The sequence below is a fragment of the Oratosquilla oratoria genome, chromosome 41 (assembly GCF_046742065.1).
Source record: "Oratosquilla oratoria isolate Oo_2021 chromosome 41, ASM4674206v1, whole genome shotgun sequence".
NCBI lineage: Eukaryota > Metazoa > Arthropoda > Malacostraca > Stomatopoda > Squillidae > Oratosquilla > Oratosquilla oratoria.
The window spans coordinates 592,501-617,500 of record NC_134817.1 but is presented as its reverse complement, the minus strand read 5'-3'; the positions used below and the strand labels follow the sequence as shown (position 1 = coordinate 617,500).

Below are 25,000 nucleotides of genomic sequence, written 5' to 3'. Positions count from 1 at the left end.
CGTACATAAATACACACATATATGTGTGTATGTGTGTGTATTTACCTAGTTGTATTTACCTGCTTGTATCATAAGGGAAGGGAGTTATGCTCGTGGTGACCCGTCTTTGTATCTCTCAACTTCAAGTTTTTTCTTAATATCTTGAATAGTGTTTGCACACACTTTCTTTGTCCAGTTTGTTCCAAGTATCTATCACTCTGTGTGGGAGGCTATTTTTTTCAGATCTCTTCTGTAATTATCTTTTTTTAGTTTCTTTTCGTGTCCTCTTGTTTTTCCATTGTCCCATTTCAATAAGTCATTCTTATCTAAGATTTCTATTCCCTTCATAATTCTATAGATAGTAAGTCTCCTCATTTCCCTTCCTTGTTCCAGAGTTGGTAATTCTAATTTGGACAGTCTTTGTTCATATGTCATTTTGGAAAGAGTTGGGGCCAGTTTTGTTGTTGCTCTTTGTATTCTCTCAAACTTCTTTATATTCTTTTTGGTACTGGGTGTCCATAGTGTTGCTGCGTACTTGAGTTTTGGTCTTATTAGTGCAGTTAAAATTGTGTGTGTGTGTGTGTGTGTGTGTGTGTGTTTGCGCGCGCGCACCTGATTGCGTCATTATATAGGACCTGGCAGCTAGTGACACGTGCGGGCACAACTTCCCCAGAACATAGGCGAGGGTGTCTGCATTTACCTGCAGCCACCACCTCTCTATATCTCTCTCTCTCTACCTCTCTCTCTCTCTCTCTCTACCTCTCTCTCTCTCTCTCTCTCTACCTCTCTCTCTCTCTCTCTACCTCTCTCTCTACCTCTCTCTCTCTCTACCTCTCTACCTCTCTCTCTACCTCTCTCTCTCTCTCTACCTCTATCTCTCTTCCCATCCTTGTCCTCCACTTCCATCATAATCATCTCTACTCTATTCTTTCCATACGTGACATTCCTCACATTTATATCCTTCTTAGTGAGGAACATAACTCCACCCCATTGTTTTACCTCTCTGTTTCTAATCCAATAATTATATGCACCATGTCCTATACTGTTGGGTGGTAGTGGACCTTTCAGTTTTGTCTCTACAATTCCCATTATGTCCGGTTCTTTTTCCTTCAGGTAATCATTCAGTTCGTTCAAGCCTGTTATTAAGCCATCTATATTTGTGTAAGACATTTTTAATTTTCTGCTACTTCCATTGTGTTTTCTGTTTCCCTTCTGTTTTTCTCTGCTATGAACCATTTCCTCACTTTCATATTCACTACTCTCCAATAATTCCTCTTTCTGACTCTGTTCTTCTCTCGTTTTTTCCTTAGCTTCTAGTCTTTTTGTTTTCCCCCTCTCTTTCTTCTTTATTCATTTCTCTTTTTATCCATACCTGTTTGTATCGATCACTGTCTGCTAATTTCCCTGTTTTTGCTAAGATATTCTCTGCTGTTATTTGTGACCTAAATTTAACCTTAATTGGTCTGGTCTTGTCTGTATTGTATTTCCCAAGTCTATAAATTTCTTCTAGTTATTTCTCTGTTTCTGGTTCATCTTCTTGAACTACTTCTATTTTTCCTTTTCTTCCTTTATTCTTGTAGTCCTATTTAGATTAAACTTCTCTTCCATCCCTAATATAATTATACATTTCTTTTTATCCGCTAAGTCTCTTACTATATTCTCCTTCTCCCTCATCATTTTAATAACTGTCCTTTGTTTGTTCTTTTATCTGCTGTTCCATTATACCTCTAAAATAAATTTTATTGTTCTCTTGTGCTTTTTTCCAACCACTTACCTCTTTTGCTATGGACTCTTTATTCTCTTTATTACTCCTCTTCAATTCCTCATTCTCATCCTTTACTTCTCTTAACTGTCTTTTTAATTCTACTTTTTCTTTAGTTAGGTTTTGATTCTCCTTCTTTAGTTCTTCCAGTTTATCAACTCTTTGAGTAATCAACTTTATTTGGTTCATTCATTTCTTTTAGTTTCTCCTCTAGATTTACTAGTCGGGGGAGGTTGTCATTTCCGCCCTCATTAAACCCATGGAAATAGTTATCTTCACCTTCCATTGCGCTGCTCTTATCTATATTTCTAATTTTTACATTTTTACAAATCACATCGACTTCACCACAATAGTCAGGCCGTCTTTTGCTGACCTGCCATCTGACTTCCTGTGCCCTATCTTCCCCCTCATTTCCTTCCATTTTCCTCAGTAATCCCTTCCCTTCTTTTTCTTCACCTTCCCACTACACCACGAGCTTTCCCCTTCCCTATTGATACAACACAGGTACTTCCTTGTCGTTGTGATTCTCGAAATTTGAAGATATCACCGGAGTCCAGATTTCGCTGCCACCCCGACCGACGTGTGTGTATTTACCTAGTTGTATTTACCTAGTTGTATTTTGCGGGAAGGGGAGCTATGCTCGTGTTGTCCCGCCTTTGTATCTTGCAGTGTCTAGTTTGTTTTTAAACTCATGAATGGTTTTTGCGCATACTATTTCATTGTCCAGTTTGTTCCAAGTGTCCAAAACTCTATGAGGAAAACTGTTTTTCTTCAGTTCTCTTCTATAGCTATGTTTTTTTATTTTCTTTCCATGTCCTCTTGTGTTTCTTTTGTCCCAGTTAAGTAAGTTCTCACTATCGAGTACCTCTGTGCCTTTCATGATTCTGTAGATGGTCAATAGGTCACCTCTCTCTCTTCTTTGCTCCAGTGTCGGTAACTCCAGTTTAGCCAATCTCTCTTCGTATGATAGGTTTGCAAGTGCAGGTGCCATTTTTGTAGCTGCTCTTTGGATTCTTTCTATTTTCTTTATATTCTTTTTGGTACTGGGGGACCACAATGTCGCTGCATACTCTAATCTAGGCCTTATCAATGTAACCAATATTTTTTTCATCATGTCTTCGTCCAAGTATGTAAACGCCACTTTTATTGATCTTAGCAAGTTGTAAGTCTCCCCGACAATTTTGTTAATCTGTATATCATAGGACAAGTCGTTCGTGATAATTACTCCCAAATCTTTTTCGGATCCTACTTTCTTTACTTCTTTGGTTCCAATTGTATATTTTCCTGATATTCTGTTTTTGCTTTTTCCAAACTACATTATGCTACACTTCTTCGTATTAAAGTCCACTTCCCATTTCTGACTCCAGTTCCATACCCTATTTAGGTCTTCTTGCAGTGCTTCACAGTCCTCATCAGTTTCTATTTTCCTTAGTAGTTTGGCGTCATCGGCAAAGAAGCTCATGTAGCAGTTCACGTCCTCATCCATGTCATTCATATAGATAGCAAACATTATTGGTGCCAGCACAGATCCTTGCGGTACTCCACTGATCACCTCTTTCCAGTCTGAATATTTTTCTCTGAGCACTACTCTCATCTTTCTACCAGTCAGAAAGTCCTCTATCCATTTTAGTAGGTTTCCCTGTATTCCTCCTATGTGTTCCAGTTTTTTTTAGTAGTTTTCTGTGTGGTACTTTGTCAAAGGCTTTTTGCAAGTCTAGGAATGCACAATCAGCCCATCCATTTCTTTCTTGCACTATGTCTATTAGTCTTGAGTAAAAGCATATTAAGTTTGTGGAGCATGATCTTCCTTGTCTGAATCCGAATTGTCTTGGGTTTAATATGTCATTGTCTTCCAGATGTTTTACCCATCTATTCTTGATTATTTTCTCACAAATTTTGGCAATGGTGCTTGTTAGTGATACTGGCCTATAGTTGGTGGGTTCTTCTTTGTTTCCTCCTTTGTGTATTGGTACAATGTTAGCGTTTTTCCAGTCCTCGGGTATCTTTCCTTCTTTGAGTGAGCTGTTTATTAAGATGTGTATTTTGTCTGTTAGTTCTTCTTTGCACTCCTTTAGAATCCAATTTGCAATACCGTCCGGGCCATGTGATTTTCTGACATCCAGTCTTGATAAATGTTCTGATATTTCCTTTAGTGATGCTGTAAACTCATTCATGAGGGGAGATTTCTTGTTTTTGTCTATGTCACAATTCGGTATTTTCTCTCTGGTGAAAACAGATTTAAAGTGATTGTTCATGACTTCGGCCATCTCTAAATCTTCTGTGTATTCTATGTTTCCTTGGCATAGTTTCACCAATTCCTGTTTGTTTTTAAGTTTACCATTCACATACCGATAGAATAGTTTGGGTTGCTCTTTGCATTTGTCTATAATATCCTTCTCATGGTTCCTTTTCTCCTCTCTTCTCACATTAACATACTCATTTCTATAGTTAACATAAATTTGCCATTTGCTTTGTTTTTTGTCTTTTCTCCACTTTTTCCAAGCTTTGTCCCTTCTGTCTTTTGCCTCACTGCATCTTTTGTTGAACCAACATTTAATGTACTCTCTCTCTCGCTTTTGTCTTGGTACATGCCTGTTTACCCCTTCATTGTAGTTTTCCATCAATATATTCCATTTCTCTTCCACTGCTGTTTCTTCCCTGTAAAATATTTCCCAGTTTGCATTCCGGAAGAATGTCTTTAGTTTTGTAAAGTCTGTTTTGTTGTACCTCAGTCTTCCTTTCCTATGCTTTTCGTTCCTCTCTATGTCTATTTCTTCCTTTAGTATAGTTTCGATGAGTACATGGTCACTCTTTCCAATTGGTGTCTCATACTGGACTTTATGCACTATTTCAGGCTCTGTTGTAAATATTAGATCTAGTTTCGATGGCTCTTCATTATTTCTGTACCTTGTGTTTTCATGGACCCATTGGGTCATTGTGTACTCCATGGTCATATCTAGCAGTACATTGCCCCACGAGTCATCTCCTCCTTGCACTGTCATGCTGTCCCAACAAATTTCTTTGCAATTGAAGTCCCCCATAACTACCAGATTACCCTTACCCATTAGTATCTCATTGAGTGATTTTCTTGTGTCATCTAGCATTTTTTTATGTTCAATTTCTTTCCAAGCGCTTGTTTTTGGAGGCACATAAGTCACCACAAACTTTCTACTTTTCATATTCTTGCCTTCGACTTTTATCATGATCAATTCAGCATTACCTTTGCCCTCTGCAATTTTTGTCACCTTTAGGTCTTTCTTGGCCAAGAACATGATTCCCCCTCCCTGTTTCTTGTCCCTGTTTTTTATCCAGTTGTATAAACCTTGTCCGATAACAGTGGATGGTATTTCACCTCTTAGTTTAGTCTCTACAATTCCCATTATGTCTGGTTTTGCTTCTAACAGATAATCATTGAGTTCGTTCAGTCCCGAAATTAGTCCGTCAATGTTGGTATAGGCCACTTTTAATTTTCTTCCTTCTCCCTGGTTTCTTCTTCCCTTGTTTTGTTCGTTTTGAAGCGCCATTGTCTTAATCTCAAGTCTATTACTCTCCACTGGAATTCTTTGCATTCTGTCTCTGATCTTTTCAAGTTTTTTTCCTTTGCTTCTTCTCTTAGCGCCCTTTCTTTTTCTAATTCCTCAGTACTCATTTCTCTTTTTATCCATATCTTATTGTATTTTTCACTCTTTGCCAAGTTACCTACTTTTTCAAATATGTCTTCTACTACCACTTGTGACCTTAGTTTTATCTTTAGAGGTCGATTCCTATCCTTAGTATAGCGACCAATTCTGTAAGTCTCTTCTAAGTCTGTGCCTGAATCACTATCTCCCCCCTGAATTTCATTAAGGATTTCTACTGCTGTCTCTTTTTCTTCTTTTTCTCTCATGTACCTCGCCAATCCTTGTTTTTCTTTAAGCCCATAAACCACAATACATTTCTTCCTATCTACTGTGTCCCTGACCCAATTTGCTTTTTCGTTAATCACTTGAATGATTGTGTCTTTTGCATTATCTTGCATTTGCTGCTTGACTATTTCTTTGAAAGCAATTTCTTTATTTTCAATATTTTCTTTCCACTTCTTAATTTCCTGGATACTGTCCCCACCTAAGTTTTCTTCGATCTTTTGTGTCAATTCTTGGAATTTGTTGTTCACTTCCTGCTTTAGATTTTCGCTATTATTATCATTAGTTTTCTTCTTTTCATTATCATTCTTCAGTTCATTTATGTCTCTTTTCATTTCTTTAATTTCGTTTGTAAGATCCAAGTTAGCTTTTTTCAGGTCAGAAATTTCATGGTTAGTCTTAGATAAACAATCAATTAAACCAATGACCTCTTTTCTTAAGTCCATGATTTCATTTTCCCACCGAGTCCTATTTTTGCTCATCTCTCTCTCTATCTCTAATAATCTACTTAAGTTCTTTCTTTCGTACTTACCAAACCCTAAGAAATCATTGTCGTAACACGTGGTGCTTTGTTTATTGTTTACATCGCGGTTCAGTGGATTGCCTCCAGATGGCTCTGATTCGCAACTGGCTTTCGAGTCGTTTTCATTCATTTTTGCTAATTTCGAGTTAACACAATTAACTAGCACTGCATAGATACCATTTCGGGCACTCACGTTCACTCCCCACCCCTACAGTACAAACCAGGTTTTCCTTTTTCGTCGTAAATCCTCTTCTTGGTCGCGCGACGACGAGCGGTGTTGCTTCGATGAGCGTGTGTGTGTATGCGTGTGCGTGCGTGCGTGTTTGTGTGCATGCCGGGGAAAACACAAGAAGGAAAATTGAGATCACATATTTTTTTCTACTTTTTTTTCCCATTGGCAATACATGAACGGACAAGATAAGCTGGTATTAGGTCTCCGTTACCCCAACGCCTATATTCCCGGGAAGTACAGTCCTACACGAGGCGGCAAAAAATGGACTGGTCTCGTGTCATCTACTCGAAAATCCTGAAATCCCCCATCTTTTTATCCATTTATTTAATATCATCTGTTTATCTATTATCTACATACATATATCTATTCATAATTTTATCCATACACTAGCTAATCTATTTATTCATTCATTCATCATAAATATCGTGAAATAATGACGAAGAACTGCAGAGGAGATGGGGGCGGGGAAACCAATGACTCATGGCAGACGCTATGACGTCACAATATGGCGGTCAATGTTTATGTTGTGCTGGCCACGGCACGGAGTAACAGACAGATACATAGAAATATAGGTAGATAGATATAGATAGATGAGTGGATACATAGATACACGAGTGGATGAAAAAAATCCATAGTAGAAGTAGATATAAAGTTGTATGCAATTGGCACCTAGTAAAGACGAAAGGTTTATTAGTTCAACGACAGCGAGAATAAACATCGGCGGGAAGTTCGAGAGGAAAGCTGGTGTCTATCGGATCCTACATTGGTCAAGCACCACGACATCAGAAAACCCGGATCCAAGAACATCGGTACTACGGCCGATATAGTATCACCACCAACGTTTGTAGTATACACAGGAAAAGTAGCAACCGCTTGATGGACTGGCAATAGGTAGAACAAAATAGAGGCATGATTAATTTCACCCCACCCGATTCATTTGCTTCCAGTTGTAAACAAAATCATGGAGAGTTATCCCTGGTTGCCCTCTGCATCTTATTCCCTCACTCATGATTTTGCTCATAAACAGTGGACAAATGATCCCATACCTTGTTTCTTCCATTTGGCCATCAGAGGTGAACAAATGTCCTGTAGACTGACACTTGTTCCCCTATCTTCCTTCATCCTCCCTAAGCTCCAGTGAACTTCGTTCGTCCCCCCCGAATATTCCTATTCATTCTCAGAGATTTGTCTGCAACGACTATGTACTTAATAAAGTTCTAACAAGGGAAAAGTCATACTAATAAGACTCCGTTCTCACTTATGGTGTTTATGTTGATGTATATATAACTATACAGATATAATTATACGGTTACATGATTTGTAGAGAGACGTATCAAGATAGATGGATTGGGAGATATGTCAACAGATAATGGAATGAATGTGGATGTACATATATAGATATATGCAACAAATATAAATAATTAGTTCAAACATATACATACTGTATAGATAAAAGCATTTGGATGCAAACAGATTTATGAAGGAGGGAAGGGAATATCTCAGAAGAAGAGGGACTTCAGTCTGGAACGTTAGGAAAGTAAATTCACAGTTGTATTCTTCATCCTACACTTACCAATCAATCAAAAGCAATACCATGTGAGGACTGAGGCTTTATCAATACGACGTTAGAGCTTATCAAGTACATCGACTTACTTGATAAAGATCTAACAAGCGAAACGTCGCATGGACTCGTTTAGGCTCCGTCCTCCCATAGGCTCGTTGGCAACTGCCCATTGCATATTTATATAGTTATTAACACTTGCCACTTCGTTTAGGATATCCAGGAAGTCGGTAGGCTAACTGACACGGTAAAAAGACGGCGCATATGAAGTGAGGACTTCTTCTAGCTTCTTTTTTTGGTAAGTCACCATAGGGATTTGAGAGATAATTGGTCTCGGTTTGTTTCCAGGCTCATGGGTTTTAACATTTCCGTAGCAGTACTCGGTCATAATCTTATAGATACCCCTAAACTAAGCTCCCTATGCTATAATCCCACGTAGTTTGGGTATGTGCTCTAACTCGGCAACCCCCTTTAAAGGAAGGAAAAAAGATTGTATATACTTGTCTGACGATGGGAGAGTCCCGCCATTTGCAGCAGCGTGCGGATCCGGAAGAACCAAGTCGTCTGGCTTCCTCTTGGGAGTCCAACATCTTCAGGACAACGCCATCCAACTCCTGCAACGGTGAACACAATCATGGTTTTATTATGGTGTCGCCCCCAGGCGGAGAAGAGTAAAACGTTTCTCGTTTGGTCAATATGTCTCTTGTCAAAACCAAAATATCATCCTGTGCTTTCAATCGCAATTATATTTTTCTGCGTGTCTTTCTAGGATATCTGGTATCAATCTGGTATTGATGAAATGTCTATAAATGTTGTCAATATTGATTATAAATATTGATGTCCATATTAGATATATTGTCTCTCACATTAAGCCCCCATTTTTTTCTTGATAACCCACCCACCCCCAGCATCACCCCCTCGAGTATCTGGTTACAAGTTGCCTCCTTATTTCGTGAAATTTCGTAAAATATATATAATTTCCTGGTCTTTGTTGTAGTTTCATATATAGAAATTATGAATATATATATTCCAGTGGGCTGCGTGGTTGTATTGATTGCATAACTTTTATACAAAGAACACTTGATGGACTTTAGCCACACCCTTGCGGACCAGAGTCACATAGCATTATTTCATTGCTGGAGATTATTCTCTACTGGATCACATGATGTTCCAGAACGCCCACATGAAGAATCGTCACCACCATGAGATCCCACCCCAGTACACCGAATTGTACAGAATTGTACACCGAATTGTACAGAATTGTCACCCCAGTACACCGAATATGAACAGTGGAATAAAGAGTAGGCTAGGTCAGCTCGCTGGCTGAATGGGTTAGGGCGTCGCTACTTGCGGCGGTCGAGTAAGGACGGTTCGAATCCTGCCACCGGCGAGGTTGAACCAAGGGCATGGTTCATTAAATTCCACGTTACGAAGCCCTCTGTGAGGGGCACCGTCCTAGCCTCCTGAAAGGGGGGTGTGTGTGACATTAAACCATATCACATCAGGTTGAACGAGGGTTATGCTTATTATCAACTTTTAAACCCGAAGAACCGTAAACCCAAGATGGCCCACATGAATAATAGCTAGTCACCCTAGGATAGCCCACATGGAGAACTGTCATCCTGTCGAAATCTGGGGTGAAGATTCTTTACTCACTAACTCAGTGAAGAATGCTGATCACTTTTGAACTACCATTCTTCCGTTCTTCTAATTTCCTTCTCTCCTCAACTACCTTTAAGACGGAAGCGTTGGAATGCCGATCAATAAAGGTCCGGACGGTAAATGTCAACAAAAGTTCATGCACGTAAATTCATGCTGTCATGTTATCTTCTCTGGTACAGCATTGTCACAAGACAGCACGACTAAAGACCAGAAAGCATGGGAGAACTTATTTCTACATCTGTACTTTGTGGAAGTGTGGAGATGGGAAGTGGGGGTTCCTGTTAACGGAAGGGGGAGTTGATGACTAAATGAAGTCGACGATTCTGATCCAGCCAATGACCCGGCCGATACGATGTCAACATCACGCCACATTCGATTAGTATTGTCGTTTGTATGGCTGAACTTTGAGGGGTAGGGGGAGGGGTAGGGGGGGACCCTAGTATAGAATGTGCGTGTTCGCGTGTGTGGCGAGATATGTTTAACATTTGGGGTATATATGCTTTTCAAAAAAGAAAAGAAAAAACAACTAAATAATTCAACCGTCCATCGATATGGGTGCGAGTGTAGTCGATCGCTTCAAACGCAAAGCCGACGGACAAGCGAGCGGGGGTGGGTGGGGGTGGGGGGGGTCACAGTTAATCTGAATAAAATCACATGAAGATAGCAAAAAAATATATACATGGACGGTCCCCCCTGACGTTAACAATAATGAAATATGTGAAAGATATTGCTGGATTGAAAGATTGCACTTACTTTGCTGGATACTGTATGGTTGGCGTGTTCCGTTTTCTCCAGCTTTCCCTCGCCACCCGAAGTGAGGAGGGGAGAGGAAATGGCTCCATTTGGCGAAGACGGACGTGAGGAGGGCTTTTCAGTCCCTGGGGGAGTCTTGGGTCTTGGGGGGAGGTGGTCTGATGTATCCATGACCTCTACGCACGGCGACAACCCGAAAATAGTAATAATAATCACAGGTTATGTTGCTTCGTCTTTTACAAAGCTCCTCTTCGCCTTGCTTGGCTATGACATCATGTCCTCGATAGCCGTTGGAGACGGGGGCGATCCTGCGGAACAAATAGATTCATAAACACAAAATATATAATAATGATTTCATTCCGCCAGGGGGTGGGAAGGGCAGCTACCCCACCTTTAACAATAACAACAAAACACACCGAAATGGCGCCTAATGGTACGAGTGAAATCACCCCGACGGCAGCCAGAATATACGAAGAATTCTACTAATATTTTGTTACTTTACATCAGTGGATCTCAATATTGTTCAGTGCCCGTGCCCCTTGATATCTCAGAAGACTTTCTCGTAACCCCATCCCAAACAAATGCAATGCAAACATATGAAAAGGATTAGCGATACAAACCTTGCTTTGCTTTCTCATGGTAAATACACAGTGCCATGGCTAGCATATCTCGTGCCCCCAGGTTTAAGGTTTCGTATCCAAGGTTAAGAACCACCGATTTAGGTCCCAGTTACGCCAAGCTTACGACCCGTTTCCGACCACCTTCGACCGAAAATCAAGCGATGGGTCGACGACACAAAACCTATGCAAGGAATTGAAACTGAAAATGTGAATGTGGTTGATAAGATGAAGATAATTGTACTGGGGACTATTCAGTGTGTGTTGTAATACATCTATCTAGCGATCTATCTATTTGTCTATCTTATTACAGACTACCAGCAACTTTCCAAAGACTACCTGCAACTGGTCGGCGATCACTTGGTCGCCGATGGTATTTTTGACTCGGTGCCAGTAGGTTTTCATTTATACATATAATGCACGTTAGAATGGGTGAGAGCTAAGAAACCCCTTTGGTACACTGCATCGCAAAAAGGAACAAAAGACAAGCAACTTGTGACTATTTACAGCAGCCGCAAGCAAGGGAGATCAGATCCACTTTCGATTACCATTGAAGACCGACTCTTAATGGCATTACAGTTGGTTTCCTAAAGGTAACACTTACGGATGCCTTTTCCATTTCGGCCAGTGCTTGTGGAGACAATAGAAGGGTTTAGGACCACATTACAAAATAACGTCTGTGCTACCTAGCTGGCATTGGTTTGGTTTAGGGGCGTGGCCTGATAGTTCAACCAACCAACCACTGCAGGTAATCCATGTTAAAATGTGGAAACTATTTCTTTTCAGCCATATGTTCACACTAGTAACTAAAATTCTAATAAAGTAATTAAATTAAAACTAATATCTTTTTATCCTTCAAAAAATGTGTAAAAATGTATTTGTTAGCATGTTATTCATTATCCCTTTTCCCTTTTTTTTCAAAATAGATCAAATTTTCTTCGGCCAACCGTTCGTTGGCCAATTGTCCATCGGCGTGTATCGTGTGTATTTACCTAGTTGTATTTACCTAGTTGTATTTTATGGGAAGGGGAGTTATGCTCGTAGTATCCCGTCTTCATATCTCGTTTTATCCAAGATCTAAGAATATAAGGTCTAACCACTTCCGACCGAATTTCGAGGGAGTTGGCGCAGCGGGCCCGTGAACGTCACCTGGCTGTTCAAAGTGGGGTTAGCGGGTCCTATAGCTGTCAGTTGGAGCTGGTGCGTCGTTTAAGAATGACGTTGCCTTCGCTCGCACCGCTCCACGCAATTATATTCTGACAAATATTATATAAAATATATATATAGATATATATAAAATATTATAGTTCCTGTCTATATATATGAATACATAATATATATATGATATATAATGTGTATATATATAATATATAAAATATTATAGTTCCTGTCTTCCTTGGCGTTTCACAGTTTTCTTTAGTGTTTCACAAAGAGAAAATGGACCCAGCCTAATGACGTCAGAAGCTGCGCAGAAGAATTCAAACGGTCTGACCTGTATATTTAGACCTTGGTTATATCTAGACTGTTTTTAAATTCGTATATCGCTTTTGCACACACCACATTCTCATCTAATTTGTTCCAAACGTCTATTACCCTGTGGGGAAAGCTGTTCTTTTTTAGGTCTCTTCTATAACTGTTTTTCTTGATTTTCTTTCCGTGTCCTCTTGTATCTCTACAATCCCATTTTATTAGATCCTCTCTATCAATAGTTTCTATGCCTTTCATGATTCTATAAATAGTTATGAAGTCTCCTCTCTCTTTTCTTTGCTCTAATGTCTGTAGCTCAAGTTTTGCTAGTCTCTCTTCATATGATAGTTTTGAGTGTTGGTGCCAATTTCGCAATTACTCTTTGTATTCTTTCAAGTTTTGTTATACATTTTTTTGTACATGGTGACCACGTACTCGCTGCATACTCCAATCTTGGTCTTATCAAAGTGACTAGTATTTTCTTCACCATTTCTTCATCCAGGTATGTAAATGTCACTTTGATTGTTCTTATTAAATTATAAGTTTCTCCAAAAATGTTGTTTAAATGTTTCTCAGGTGACATATCATTCATATAATAATGACTCCCAGGTCCTTCTCATTTTCTACTTTTTTAATTTCTTCCTCTCCCAATTTATATGATTCCACTTTTTTTTTTCTTCTTCCAAATTCCATTATACTACACTTCTTAATATTGAATTCCATCTTCCACTTCCTACATCTATTCCCATCACTCTGTAGCGACTCACTATCCTCTACAGTGTTCACTTTTTCAACAATTTTGCATCGTCCGCAAAGAAGCTCATATAAATTTCAATTCTATTATCCATATCCTTAATATATATAGCAAACATTATTGGGGCCAGAACTGTTCCTTGTAGAGCTCCACTAATCACTTCATCCCAGTTAGAGTGTTTGTCTCTTATCACCACTCTCATTTTTCTTTCATGAAAGAAGTCTTTCATCCACTTCAGCAGTTTGTCCTATATTCCTCCTGCAGTTTCTAATTTCTTTAGCAATTTCATATGTGGCACCTTATCAAAAGCTTTTTTCAGGTCTAGAAATGCACAATCAGCCCATCTATCTCTTTCTTGTATTACATCTACAAAGGATTACAAAGGCGGAGCATGTCGACAGGAGACCTTTTGGTTCATATCTAGGTCGGATGCGAAAAAAAATTATGATAATAATAATAGATATATAAATAAAAACTATAATAATGTAAATATAAAATAAAATACATAAATAAATGCATAGGTATGGTTAAATAATAAACAAACAGATAAATAGTAAATAATAAATTGACATATAACTAATAATAAATGAAAATCAAACAGACAAATGATAACAAAAAATTATATGAAATAAATAATAATCATTACAGCATCTTGCTTAGGTGTTTATCTAAATTATTTTCAAAGCTTCGAACTGAACTACATTGCACTGCCTCTGCAGGAAGTTTATTCCATTCATTAACTACACGGTTGGCAAAGTTGTTTCTACCCACATCCAAATTGAATCTATTTCCGGACAGTTTGAGACCATTCTTTCTTGTATGATTCTCATTCAGTGTGAAAATTTTGTCATTTTTGATGTCAATTCCCTTTAGAATTTTAAAGACCTGTATCAAGTCACCTCTGAGTCTACGCTCTTTTAGGGAAAACAGATTCATATGTTTTAGTCGATTTTCGTATGATTTATTTTTGATATTTGGAATCAGTTTTGTGGCTCGCCGTTGTACTTTTTCCAGTCTGTCAATGTCTTTAATGAGATTCGGTGACCATACGGAAACAGCATATTCCAAATGTGGACGAACTAACGATTTATATAGCTTATTAATGAGTGATGGACTTTTGAAGTCAAAAGATCGCGCAATCAGTCCTAGAAACTTATTTGCTTTCTCAGAGGCTGAAATACACTGCTTGGATGATTTGAGAGCGTTACTGATAATTACGCCGAGATCTTTTTCACTATTCACTTATGTTAACGAATTTCCAAATAACTTGTAATCGTACTTACTGTTATTTTTACCTATGTGCATTACCTTGCATTTACTTGTGTTAAATTTCATTAGCCACTTTTCAGACCACTGCTGTAATCTATCTAAATCTTCTTGAATATCTAATTGGTTTAAGTGATCATTTGCCATTCCGCACAGTTTTGTATCATCAGCAAATTTGGAAACAGTAGATTTTAGTCCATGCTCTATATTATTTATATATACTATGAATAGAAGTGGCCCAAGAACTGAACCCTGAGGAACTCCACTTGTAACATTTTTCCATCTAGAAGTTTTTCCATTTAAAACAACTCTCTGTTTTTTATCATTCAACCAATTACTAGTCCAACTTAATAGGCTGCCACTTATTCCGTGTGAAGCTAATTTAGTAAGTAGTCTTTTGCAAAGTCTAGATATATTAAATCTATATTGTTTCTTTTGTCATAATTCGAGATAACTGTGTTGTAGAATTCGAGTAAGCTAGTCACGCAAGAACGTTTCCGTCTGAAACCATGCTGGCTATCATTTATCAAACGGTTACTTTCTAAATGATGTTCGATAGCATATCTGATGATAGTTTCCATTATTTTTCATACGATTGAAGTCAAACTTATAGGCCTATAGTTATTTGGTTTCTTTTTGTCATCTTTGTTGAGTATGAGAGTAACGTTAGCTCGCTTCCATTCTCTTTACTTGGGATATCTCCGGATATGATGGATTTCTTGAAAATAATTTCTAATGGAACAACAATCTCATTTTTCATTTCCTTTAAGATTCTTGGATGACAACCGTCAGCCCCTGGTGTTTTATTAACTTTTAGTTTCTCTATATACCTTTTATTTTTTTCTTTTGTTATATTTACCGTAGTGAGTAAGTTTACCCTAGACTTTTCACAGGTTTCAGTTTGGAGTTCACTTTGAGGTGTTTCGTTTACGAATACCGAGCTAAAATAATTGTTTAAGATATTACACAATCCTTCATTTGAATATTCAAGTTGACCGTCAGCAGATAATACTCGTAGTGGACCAATGTGATTCCTAACAACCTTTTTATCTCTAATGTAACTATAGAATTCTTTGGGATTCTCTTTGGATTTATAAGCGATATTCGTTTCGTATTGTCTTTTTTTTTCTTTCTTTTTTTAAATCTCTCTGTATTGATACATAACTTTCATAGTCATTAGATGCACCGAGGAATTATATTTCTTATAAGCCTGTCTCTTTTTAGCAATACTTTTTCCAGCTTCTTTGTCGAGCCACTTTGAGCGAGCCTGATTTGGGGGACGTCTGTCCTTAAAAGGAATGTAAGTATGAATCATCTTAGTGAGCGTATTTTGAAATATTTCCCACATCTGATCTACAGGTCTTTCGCTTAATTTTGCCTCCCAATCTGTAAGCTGAAGCTCCTGAGGTAGTCCTATGAACTGAGCTCTACTGAAATCGGGTATTTTAGAAACACAAGTATCTATTCTAATTTTTTTTGGGAGTTTGAATCCAACTAAGTTGTGATCGCTATTTGCAACAGTTTCACCGACTTCTATATCAGTTACCATGCTTTCGCGGCTGGTGATCAATAGATCGAGTAAGTTTCCATATCTTGTGGGCTCTTATACATGCTGAACTAAGTAATTGTCACCAAGAAAATCAATCAAGCGACTACCTATATGGCCATGTTCAAGGGACATACAATCAATGTCAGTAAAAATCACCCATTATCAATAAATCCCGGTTGCAGAAACTAGACAGTTCTTGAAATAACATTTTGTCTTCTGCTAATGATAATATCTTTGGCTTATATATTACACCTACATTAATTTTTTGTCCATTTGTTTGGGATAGCTCAACCCACAAACTATCATATGCATCCTGTTTCACTTGCTCTAAAACACAAGCATGGACATTGTTTTTAACGTACAACAGAACCCCCCCACCTTTCTTGTGGTTTCTATCCTGATGAAAGTGTTTAAATCCCGCAATATTAAATTCAGCTTCGAACTCTTTATCATTTAACCATGTCTCGGTTATTCCTATCATATCGACATTTTTGCTTTTGACATAAGCCTGTATTTCTTGAATAGAAACACATTAAGTTTGTGACGCATGATCGTCCTTGTCTAAATCCAAATTGCCTTGGATTTACGAGTAGTACATTGTTTTTTTTCCAAATGCCTTACCCATCTAATTTTGATCATTCTTTCACAAATTTTAGCTATCGTACTTGTAAGAGAGAGTGTGTGTGCGTGTGTGTGTGTGTGTGTATTCACTTGGTCTTTGGATCACGTGTTGGACTCGTGATCGACAGCTATTTCCCTCCTGGAAGAGAGCTCAGAGCTCGTAGGTCCGATCTATGGGTAATGCTATGACCTTGCACACACACACACCCCCAACTCCCCGCCCACGAGAGTCAGAGTAACGACCCGAGGTACAGCGATACCGAAATAATTTCGGCCCCGGACAGGATTCGAACTGGCTACTGGGAGCACTTCTGCTTCCCAGTTCAGCGCTCTACCAACTGTACCACCGTGTGTGTGTGTGTGTGTGTGTGTGTGTGTGTGTGTGTGTGTGTGTGTGTGTGTGTGTGTGTGTGTGTGTGTGTGTGTGTGTGTGTGTGTGTGTGTGTGTGTGTGTATGCGCGGGCGAGTGTGTGTGCGTAGATAAAACATAATACACAAATGCCAAGTACAGTAATCGGTTCCAGTAATAAACTGAACACGGGGTCATATTTTGATAAAATGTGAGTTTCATTTAAGCCGTTTTTTAAATCTTTATCTGTATGTGTTTCGATAACAGATATAGAATTGTGCTTCACCATGGTTTCAGCACGGTCTTGGATCACGTGCTAGACTCGTAATCGACAGTTATTACCCTCCCAGATGAGAGCTCAGAGCTCATATAGGGACCGATCTCTAGGTAATGCTGTGACCTTACACACACACACACACACGCGCACACACACACACACACACACACACACACACACACACACACATACACACATCTCAATTGCCTTGATACCTGATAAACATGTCAATAAATTATTTGGAGAGACTTTTAACTTATTAAGATCAATGAAAGTGGCCTTCGACTACATGGATGAAGAAATGGTTAAGAAAATAGTGGTTACTCTAATAAGACCTAAACTAGAGTGTGCTGAAACACTATGGCCACCTAGTACAAAAAAAAAAAAAAAACATAAGAAAATTATAAAAAAAAAAAAATCCAAAGAGCAGCGACAATAATGGCATCTACACTATCAAATTTGACATACGAACAAAGATTGGAGAAATTACATCTATCAACACTGGAACAGAGAAGAGAAAGAGGTGATTTGTTGACCATTTACAGAATTATGAAAGGGATGGAAATTCTCGATAGAGACGACTTAATAAAATGGGACAGAAGAGAAACATGAGGACACGAAAAGAAGCTAAAGAAGGACAGTTACAGAAGAGACTTGAAAAAGAATAGCTTCCCACATAGAGTGATTTATGTCTGGAACAAACTAAACGGAGAAACAGTGAGTGCCAAAACTATACACGATTTTAAGAATAAACTGGATGCGGAGAGATACGAGAACGGGTCACTAGGAGCATAGCTCTCGTCCCGTAAAATACAACTAGGTAAATACACACACACACACACACAAAACAGTTTGCTCAAAGCACCTCTCCACATTCCACCTTTCCTCTTTCCCCACCCATCCACCACTCTCAACATACCTTCCACCAAAAATTGATCTGATATTCCCCCACCCTCTCCTATAAGAAGATGGACATCCAAAACTCTTCCTACTTTTCTTTTGAATACCACTACATAGTACATTAATGCCTTATCAACCACCCTTCCACCCACCACCCTTACCCATGTGTACTTATGCTTGACTTCTTAAACACTGTGTTAGCTATCATCAACTCTCTAAACACACACACACACACACGCACACACACACACACACACACAGTTGGTAGAGCGCTGAACTGCTAGCATGGTGGTGCCCGTAGTACTTGGTTCGAATCCTGCCCAGGGCCGAAATTATTTCGGTACCGCTGCGCTTCGGGTCGTTACTCTGACTCTCGTGGGCGGGGAGTTGGGTGTGTGCGTGTGTGTGTAAGGTCACAGCATAACCCATAGATCGGACCTACGAGCTCTGAGCTCTTTCGGGAGGGAAATAGCTGTCGATCACGAGTCCAACACGTGATCCTAAGACCAAGTGAATACACACACACACATACACACACAAACTCCTTGCCCACTTGAATTGGAGTACCGGCTGGCAGTACAGTGATGCTGTGTATGCGCGTGTGTGCGTGCGTGCGTGTGTACGCGCACTGGTTTCCATTAACCTTCGATGCGTGGATGACGGATTGAGATGACATGGTAAGGGACATTGAACTGCCTAGTGTAGACCTTATGATCTCTTGCAGTCTCCTTCATTCTTATGTTCTTATGTATTCAGTCCAGAGAATACTGCGCCACCCAACAGGTTCGTGAGAATTCCAGTAACACACACCTCTCCAACTTTGGTGTGGCCATCGGCTCGATTAAAATCAAAATTTTGGCTCCTGTCTACGGGAAAGCGCACGCGCGTGTGTGATTTACCATTCACTATGGCCTTGGACCACGTGTTGGACTCGTGTGTACGTATGCCTGTGTGTGTGTGTGTGTGTGTGTGCGTGTGTGTGTGTGTGTGTGTGTGTGTGTGTTTACCTAGTTGAACCTAGTTGTATCTTACAAGAAGGGGAGCTATGCTCGTGGTGTCCCTCCTTTGTATCTCGTAGTAGCTAGTTTGCTATTAAATTCGTGTATGGTTTGTGTGTGTGTGCATACACTAACACACACACACACATATATATATATATATATATATATATATATATGTGTGTGTGTGTGTGTGTGTGTGTGTGTGTGTGTGTGTATGTAACTGAAGGCGGAGGAAGTATACGAGGAATAATGGAAGAATTTTACTGTCTTAACGTTTCGACCCATAGGGTCTTGATCGTAAAGCTTAACAACTAAGTGCAACCTGGATATTTTATACACAGTCACGTCATCTCACAGAGTACCTAGGAAAGGTCGTTGTGCTCGGAACTTTTGTCCGTTTATTTTCTTCGACTACCAATAAACTTGTAGCTCTTGCCAAGCATATAAAACCTTTTCTGTGGTTGATGTTATTATTATGTGCCAAGATGGGAGGGAGGGTGGAGGGCTGTGGAGTGTATTCAGGGATGGAATGGGTGGGAATGATTTTATGCCTTTTCCTTTTTGGCTACCTCCCTTGTAAGAGGGAAAAAGTCTTGGTATTTGTATGTATGTATGTATTGTTTTTCTTAATTTCTTCGTTGAACCTTTATTTATTACAATTGTATTGTCCAAGTCCGGAAGGTGGTCATGTGTATTTATGTGTCTTACTATGGAATTAAAAAGCCTGTGGGTTTTTACATCACCTTTGTGTTCATATAACCTTTTTTCTAATCCATGACCTGTTTCTCCAAAATATGAAGATGGGCAATTTTCACAAGTTATTTTGTATACAATACTATTTTCATTGTTATGGTTATTATAATTACGTGTAACCAAATGTCCCACTTTGCCACCTGATCTTCTAGCTACCTTAAGACCTGCTTTTAAGAAGACTTTGTCAAGGGTTGAATTAATGCTGGAATTTGGGACTGTGATATATCGCGTTTCTTTGTTGCAATTATTGACAACTTTACTCTTCTTATCTATTTCCTTAGCTTTCTTTTTTTAATTTAAGTTGGAGACCTTTGGAATATCTTAGATTGTTGAAGGTTTTTTGTGATGTGATCTAGTTCATCTTCCAGAAATTCTTCACTACAGATACGAAAAGCCCTGAGGAAGAAGCCAATTATTATACCTGTTTTAGTCCTAATATTGTGTCCCGAGTAAAAATGTGGGACATTTGGTTACGCGTAATTATAATAACCACACCAATGAAAATAGTATTGTATACAAAATAACTTGTAAAAATTGCCCATCTTCATATTTTGGGGAAACAGGTCGTGGATTAGAAAAAAGGTTATATGAACACAAAAATGATGTAAGAACCCACAGGCTTTCTAATTCCATAGTAAGACATAAATACACATGACCACCTTCCGGGCTGGGACAATACAATTGTAATAAATAAAGGTTCAACGAAGAAATTAAGAAAAACAATAGAAGCAGCATATATTAATGCTAATAATAACATCAACCACAGAGAAGGTTTTATATGCTTGGCAAGAGCTACAAGTTCATTGGTAGTCGAAGAAAACAAACGGACGAAAGTTCCGAGCACAACGACCTTTCCTAGGCACCCTGTGAGATTACATGACTGTATAAAATGTTCAGGTTGCACTTAAGTTGTTAAGCTTTGCGATCAAGATCCTAAGGGTCGAAACGTTAAGGCAGTAAAATTCTTCCATTATTCCTCGTATACTTCCTCCGCCTTCAGTTACATTTGTTATAGTTTAAATCAATATATATATATATATATATATATATATATATATGTATATGTATATATATATATATATATGTATATGTATGTATGTATACATGGGCTGGACAAAATAATATGAACACCACGCAAAATAGTACATCTTGATGCATGTTGGCAACACTACTTCAGGGTAAATAATGCGCAGCGCATATATTGAGCAGTTTACGTAGGAGGTCTGTTAGGTTATATATATATATATATATATATATATATATATATATATATATATATATATATATATATATATATATATATATATATATATATATATATATATATATATCAGTGTTTTACACGCTTTGGTCTGCGACTGTTACAACAAGCAACCGATGTAATGTGTGATCCCTCAGACTTCGAAAGCGAAAGAGGGCAAATCGTTGGCGCCCAGTGACCGGGAGCGTCGGTGACGAAAACAGCTGAACTGTTGAACGTTAAACGAGCGACAATATCCAAGGTAATGACACCATACACAAAACATGGGAAAACATCATCGGTGAAGAGGAATAGTGGGCGAAACCCAAAGTTATCCGGCAGAGACCGACGAACATTAAAAATGGTTGTGGCCAGACAATATAAAACAACCGCGGGAAAAGTGACAGCAGAACTCAACACACACCTGAGGAATCCTGTGTCGACGAAAACAGAACGACGGGAGCGCTTCACAAAGCTAACATTCATGGTAGGACTGCATCTGCAAAACCACTTTTAACGGATGCCAACGCTAAGCTGCGAAATAAGTGGTGCCACGAGCATAAAACCTGGACACTTGATGATTGGAAGAATGTGGTATGGTCCGATAAATCAACGTTCACGTTATTCTCTACGATCGGCAAGGTTTATGTATGGAGAACCCCAAAAGAGGCCTACGATCCGGACTGCCTGCTTCCTACAGTCAAGCATGGGGGCGGTTCCGTTATGATTTGGGTAGCTATATCGTGGTACTCACCTGGTCCTCTCATTCACATCACAGGCAGGATGACTGCGAATGAATATCTCGACGTCCTCAATGATTCTTACTATGATGGGCGCCTTGCTGCCAGACACATCTATATTCCAAGACGATAATGCGCCCATACACACAGCCAAAAAGGATCAGTCTTGGTTCGTAGAGCATCAGAATATCATCAAATATCTTCCCTGGCCTTCATAATCGCCAGACCTCAACATAATTGAACCGTTATGGGGAGTTTTATATTATAAAGTGAGGAGCAGAGTTCAACCTCCAACATCGTTGCAGCAATTGGCGAATGTTTTGGTAAAAGAATGGGACAACATTCCATTGGAAACTATTTGGACACTACGAATTCATACCGCGAAGAATTTAAGCTGTTCTACAGGCAAATGGTGGCCCAACACCCTATTGATGAATAGATAAATAGATAAATAAATAAATATTGTGTATTTGGCACGTATTCATATTATTTTGTCCAATCCCTGTATTTATATGTATGTATGTATGTATGTATGTCCGAGAGTTGACACTTTGACTTGGTGGATAGGCTTGAGAATCTTAATGATTGCAAAAACTCTGTCCATAGAGAGGAAATCTCTGAAGGGTCACCCATATCGAACAGCTTTTGTAAGAAAGATCAAAGAGCAACTCACACACACAGTCGCAGGAGCCACTGCTAACTGGCACGTCTCTGATGGCGAACAGGGGAAATTCCTCATAGATATATGGGGTACCATCATAATGACGGCGTGGACCATTGGGCACCCTATAAATATATAGGGCTTCACTGAATATAATGAATAAGGTGACAACAGAGAAATATCTCGCCAGAAACCAGTTGGAAGTGAGGTTATTGCCAAGAACCCCTCCATAGCAAACATGAATAGTACAACCAAAACAAAAACAGGACGTTCCTGTTGGATCATCGTCTCCTAAAGGTCCAACCGCATTGCCTCGTGTGCTTACGGGCAGTGTGCCACCGAATGTGAATATGCACTGTCCAAGTAGATCTAAGTCTTGGACATTAAACAATATGAAGAAAATGAAGATCTATACTTACAATGTAAGAACCATCTTAGAAGACCACAGGACGGAGAGTTTAATGGAAGAAATAGACATCATAGGACTGAGCGAAGTCCGAAGAACGGAAGAACACCTGATACAATTACAAGATGGTCACCATCTGTTTTACTATAGATGTAAGGACAAAGAAAGATCTAGTGGAGTAGGATTTTTTATCAACCGAGAGGTTGCTGATAACGTAGTCAAGTTCAGTAGGCTATCAGACAAGGTAGCTTGAATTGTGATTAAGCTGTGTAAAAGGTACATTCTAAAAATAGTTCAGGTCTATGCACCAACTTTACAGAGCTCAAACGATGAAATAGAGTCATTCTATGATGACTTAAGTCAGGTAATGGATCAAGAAAAAAGTTAGTACACGTTGGTAATAGGCGACTTTAATGCTAAAATGGAGAAGATGGGAGATGAGTCGTGCATTCGGAAGTTTGGAGTAGGTGAAAGAAATGGCAGAGGCGAGATGTTAGTCAATTTTGCAGAGAACTACAACATGAGGAAAATGAACACTTTCTTCCAAAAGCGTGTAGGTTGTAAATGGACGTGGAGAAGTCCAAATGGAACAACAAAGAACGAAGTAGACTTCATATTAGGAAATGAAAACAAAAGCGTTAGTAATGTTACGGTCATAAATAAAATCACCATAGGTAGTGACCATAGAATGGTAGGTTGCACAGCTAAATTAAATTTCAGAGCCGAGAGAAATAAACTATTTCTAAAAAAGAAAATCAGCCTTGCAAAGTTAAGGATAGTAAGAAGGAATTTCAGTGAGAAATTAAAAATAGATTCGAAGCTCTAAAAACTAACAAAGACACAGTCGAAGATATGAATTTAAATTTGGTGAATATCATTAGGGAATCGGCAGAGAAAGTAGGTAGTACAAAAACATTAGAGAAAAAAAAAATACTCTAAAGCTACAAAAGACCTAATTAAAAGAAGAAAGACCATGCAGATTAAAAGCAGAAGCGACTAAATAGAAAGAGTAGAACTAAACAAGCTTATCAACAAAAGGCAGAGATTAGAGAAAAGAAAGAGAAACGTGAATGAGAGGAAACTATTCGGAGAGGTAAAAATATTAAAGGACCGAGCGCAGACATGCTTTAGGAATACAGCAAATGATATGTTTAAAAGATAGGAATGGAGAAATCATTAAATGCAGACAAAATGGTAAAAAGAGTACAAGAATTTTACCAAGAGCTTTACTCGTCGAAGACCGTAGTTGAAATTACAAAGTAGGAAGTAGAATTTGCTAAAAAAAAAAAAAAAAAAAAAAAATAATAATAATAATAATATATATATAAATATATATATATATATATATATATATATATATATATATATATGTGTGTGTGTGAAACGAGGAAAAGCACCTGTGGAAGATGGTATATCAATAAATATGTTGAAAGACGCAGGGAAAGAAGTTCATATTAAGTTAGCTCAGTTGTACACCCAGTGTTACGTCAAGAAAGCGTTCCTGAATCCTGGTGCAATGCTATAGTAATTTTGCTTCATAAAAAAGGAGACCAGAAGGACCTCAGTAACTATCGACCGATTAGCTTGCTATCAAACGTATATAAAGTATTCTCCAAGATCCTTACAAATAGACTAAGTCAAGTTTTAAATGAAAACCAACCGAGAGAACAGGCAGGCTTTAGGGGCGGATACTCGACTCTAGACTACATGCAGGCGATGAACCAACTAATCGAGAAAACGTCAGAATACAATATACCTCTCTATTTGACTTTCCTATATTACGAGAAGGTAGAACAAATAGTAATACTAAACTCGCTACGTAATCAGGGCATAAACAAACAGATCGTAAGGGTTTTAGAAAATATTTATGCGAAAGGTACCGCTATAATTCAACCACAAAAAGAGACAGAAAAGATCAAGATCGAGAAAGGAGTTCGGCAAGGCGATACAATTTCACCCAAATTATTTACAGCTTGTTTGGAAGAGATTTTTAGAAGGTTGAGTTGGGAAGAGAAAGGTTTGAAG

At 38.6% G+C, this 25,000-nt stretch overlaps 1 protein-coding gene across 5 annotated transcripts in view; it reads right to left on the bottom strand.

Moving 5' to 3' along the window:
- LOC143020865 (facilitated trehalose transporter Tret1-2 homolog) overlaps positions 1–25,000 on the bottom strand; it is a 39,968-nt gene that overhangs the window by 10,108 nt on the left and 4,860 nt on the right. The window contains exons 1-4 of one of the 5 annotated variants that reach the window (XM_076177716.1): positions 11,331–11,659; positions 10,995–11,175; positions 10,375–10,682; positions 8,460–8,573 (exon numbers count right to left, since the gene is read on the bottom strand). In XM_076177716.1, coding sequence (XP_076033831.1) covers positions 8,460–8,573; positions 10,375–10,545 — 285 coding nt within the window. In that variant the 5' untranslated portion in view covers positions 10,546–10,682; positions 10,995–11,175; positions 11,331–11,659. Of the gene's footprint in view, positions 1–8,459; positions 8,574–10,374; positions 10,683–10,994; positions 11,176–11,330; positions 11,660–21,922; positions 21,945–25,000 lie in introns of those variants that run through there. The other 4 variants (XM_076177717.1, XM_076177718.1, XM_076177719.1 and 1 more) reach the window with 4 other exon arrangements.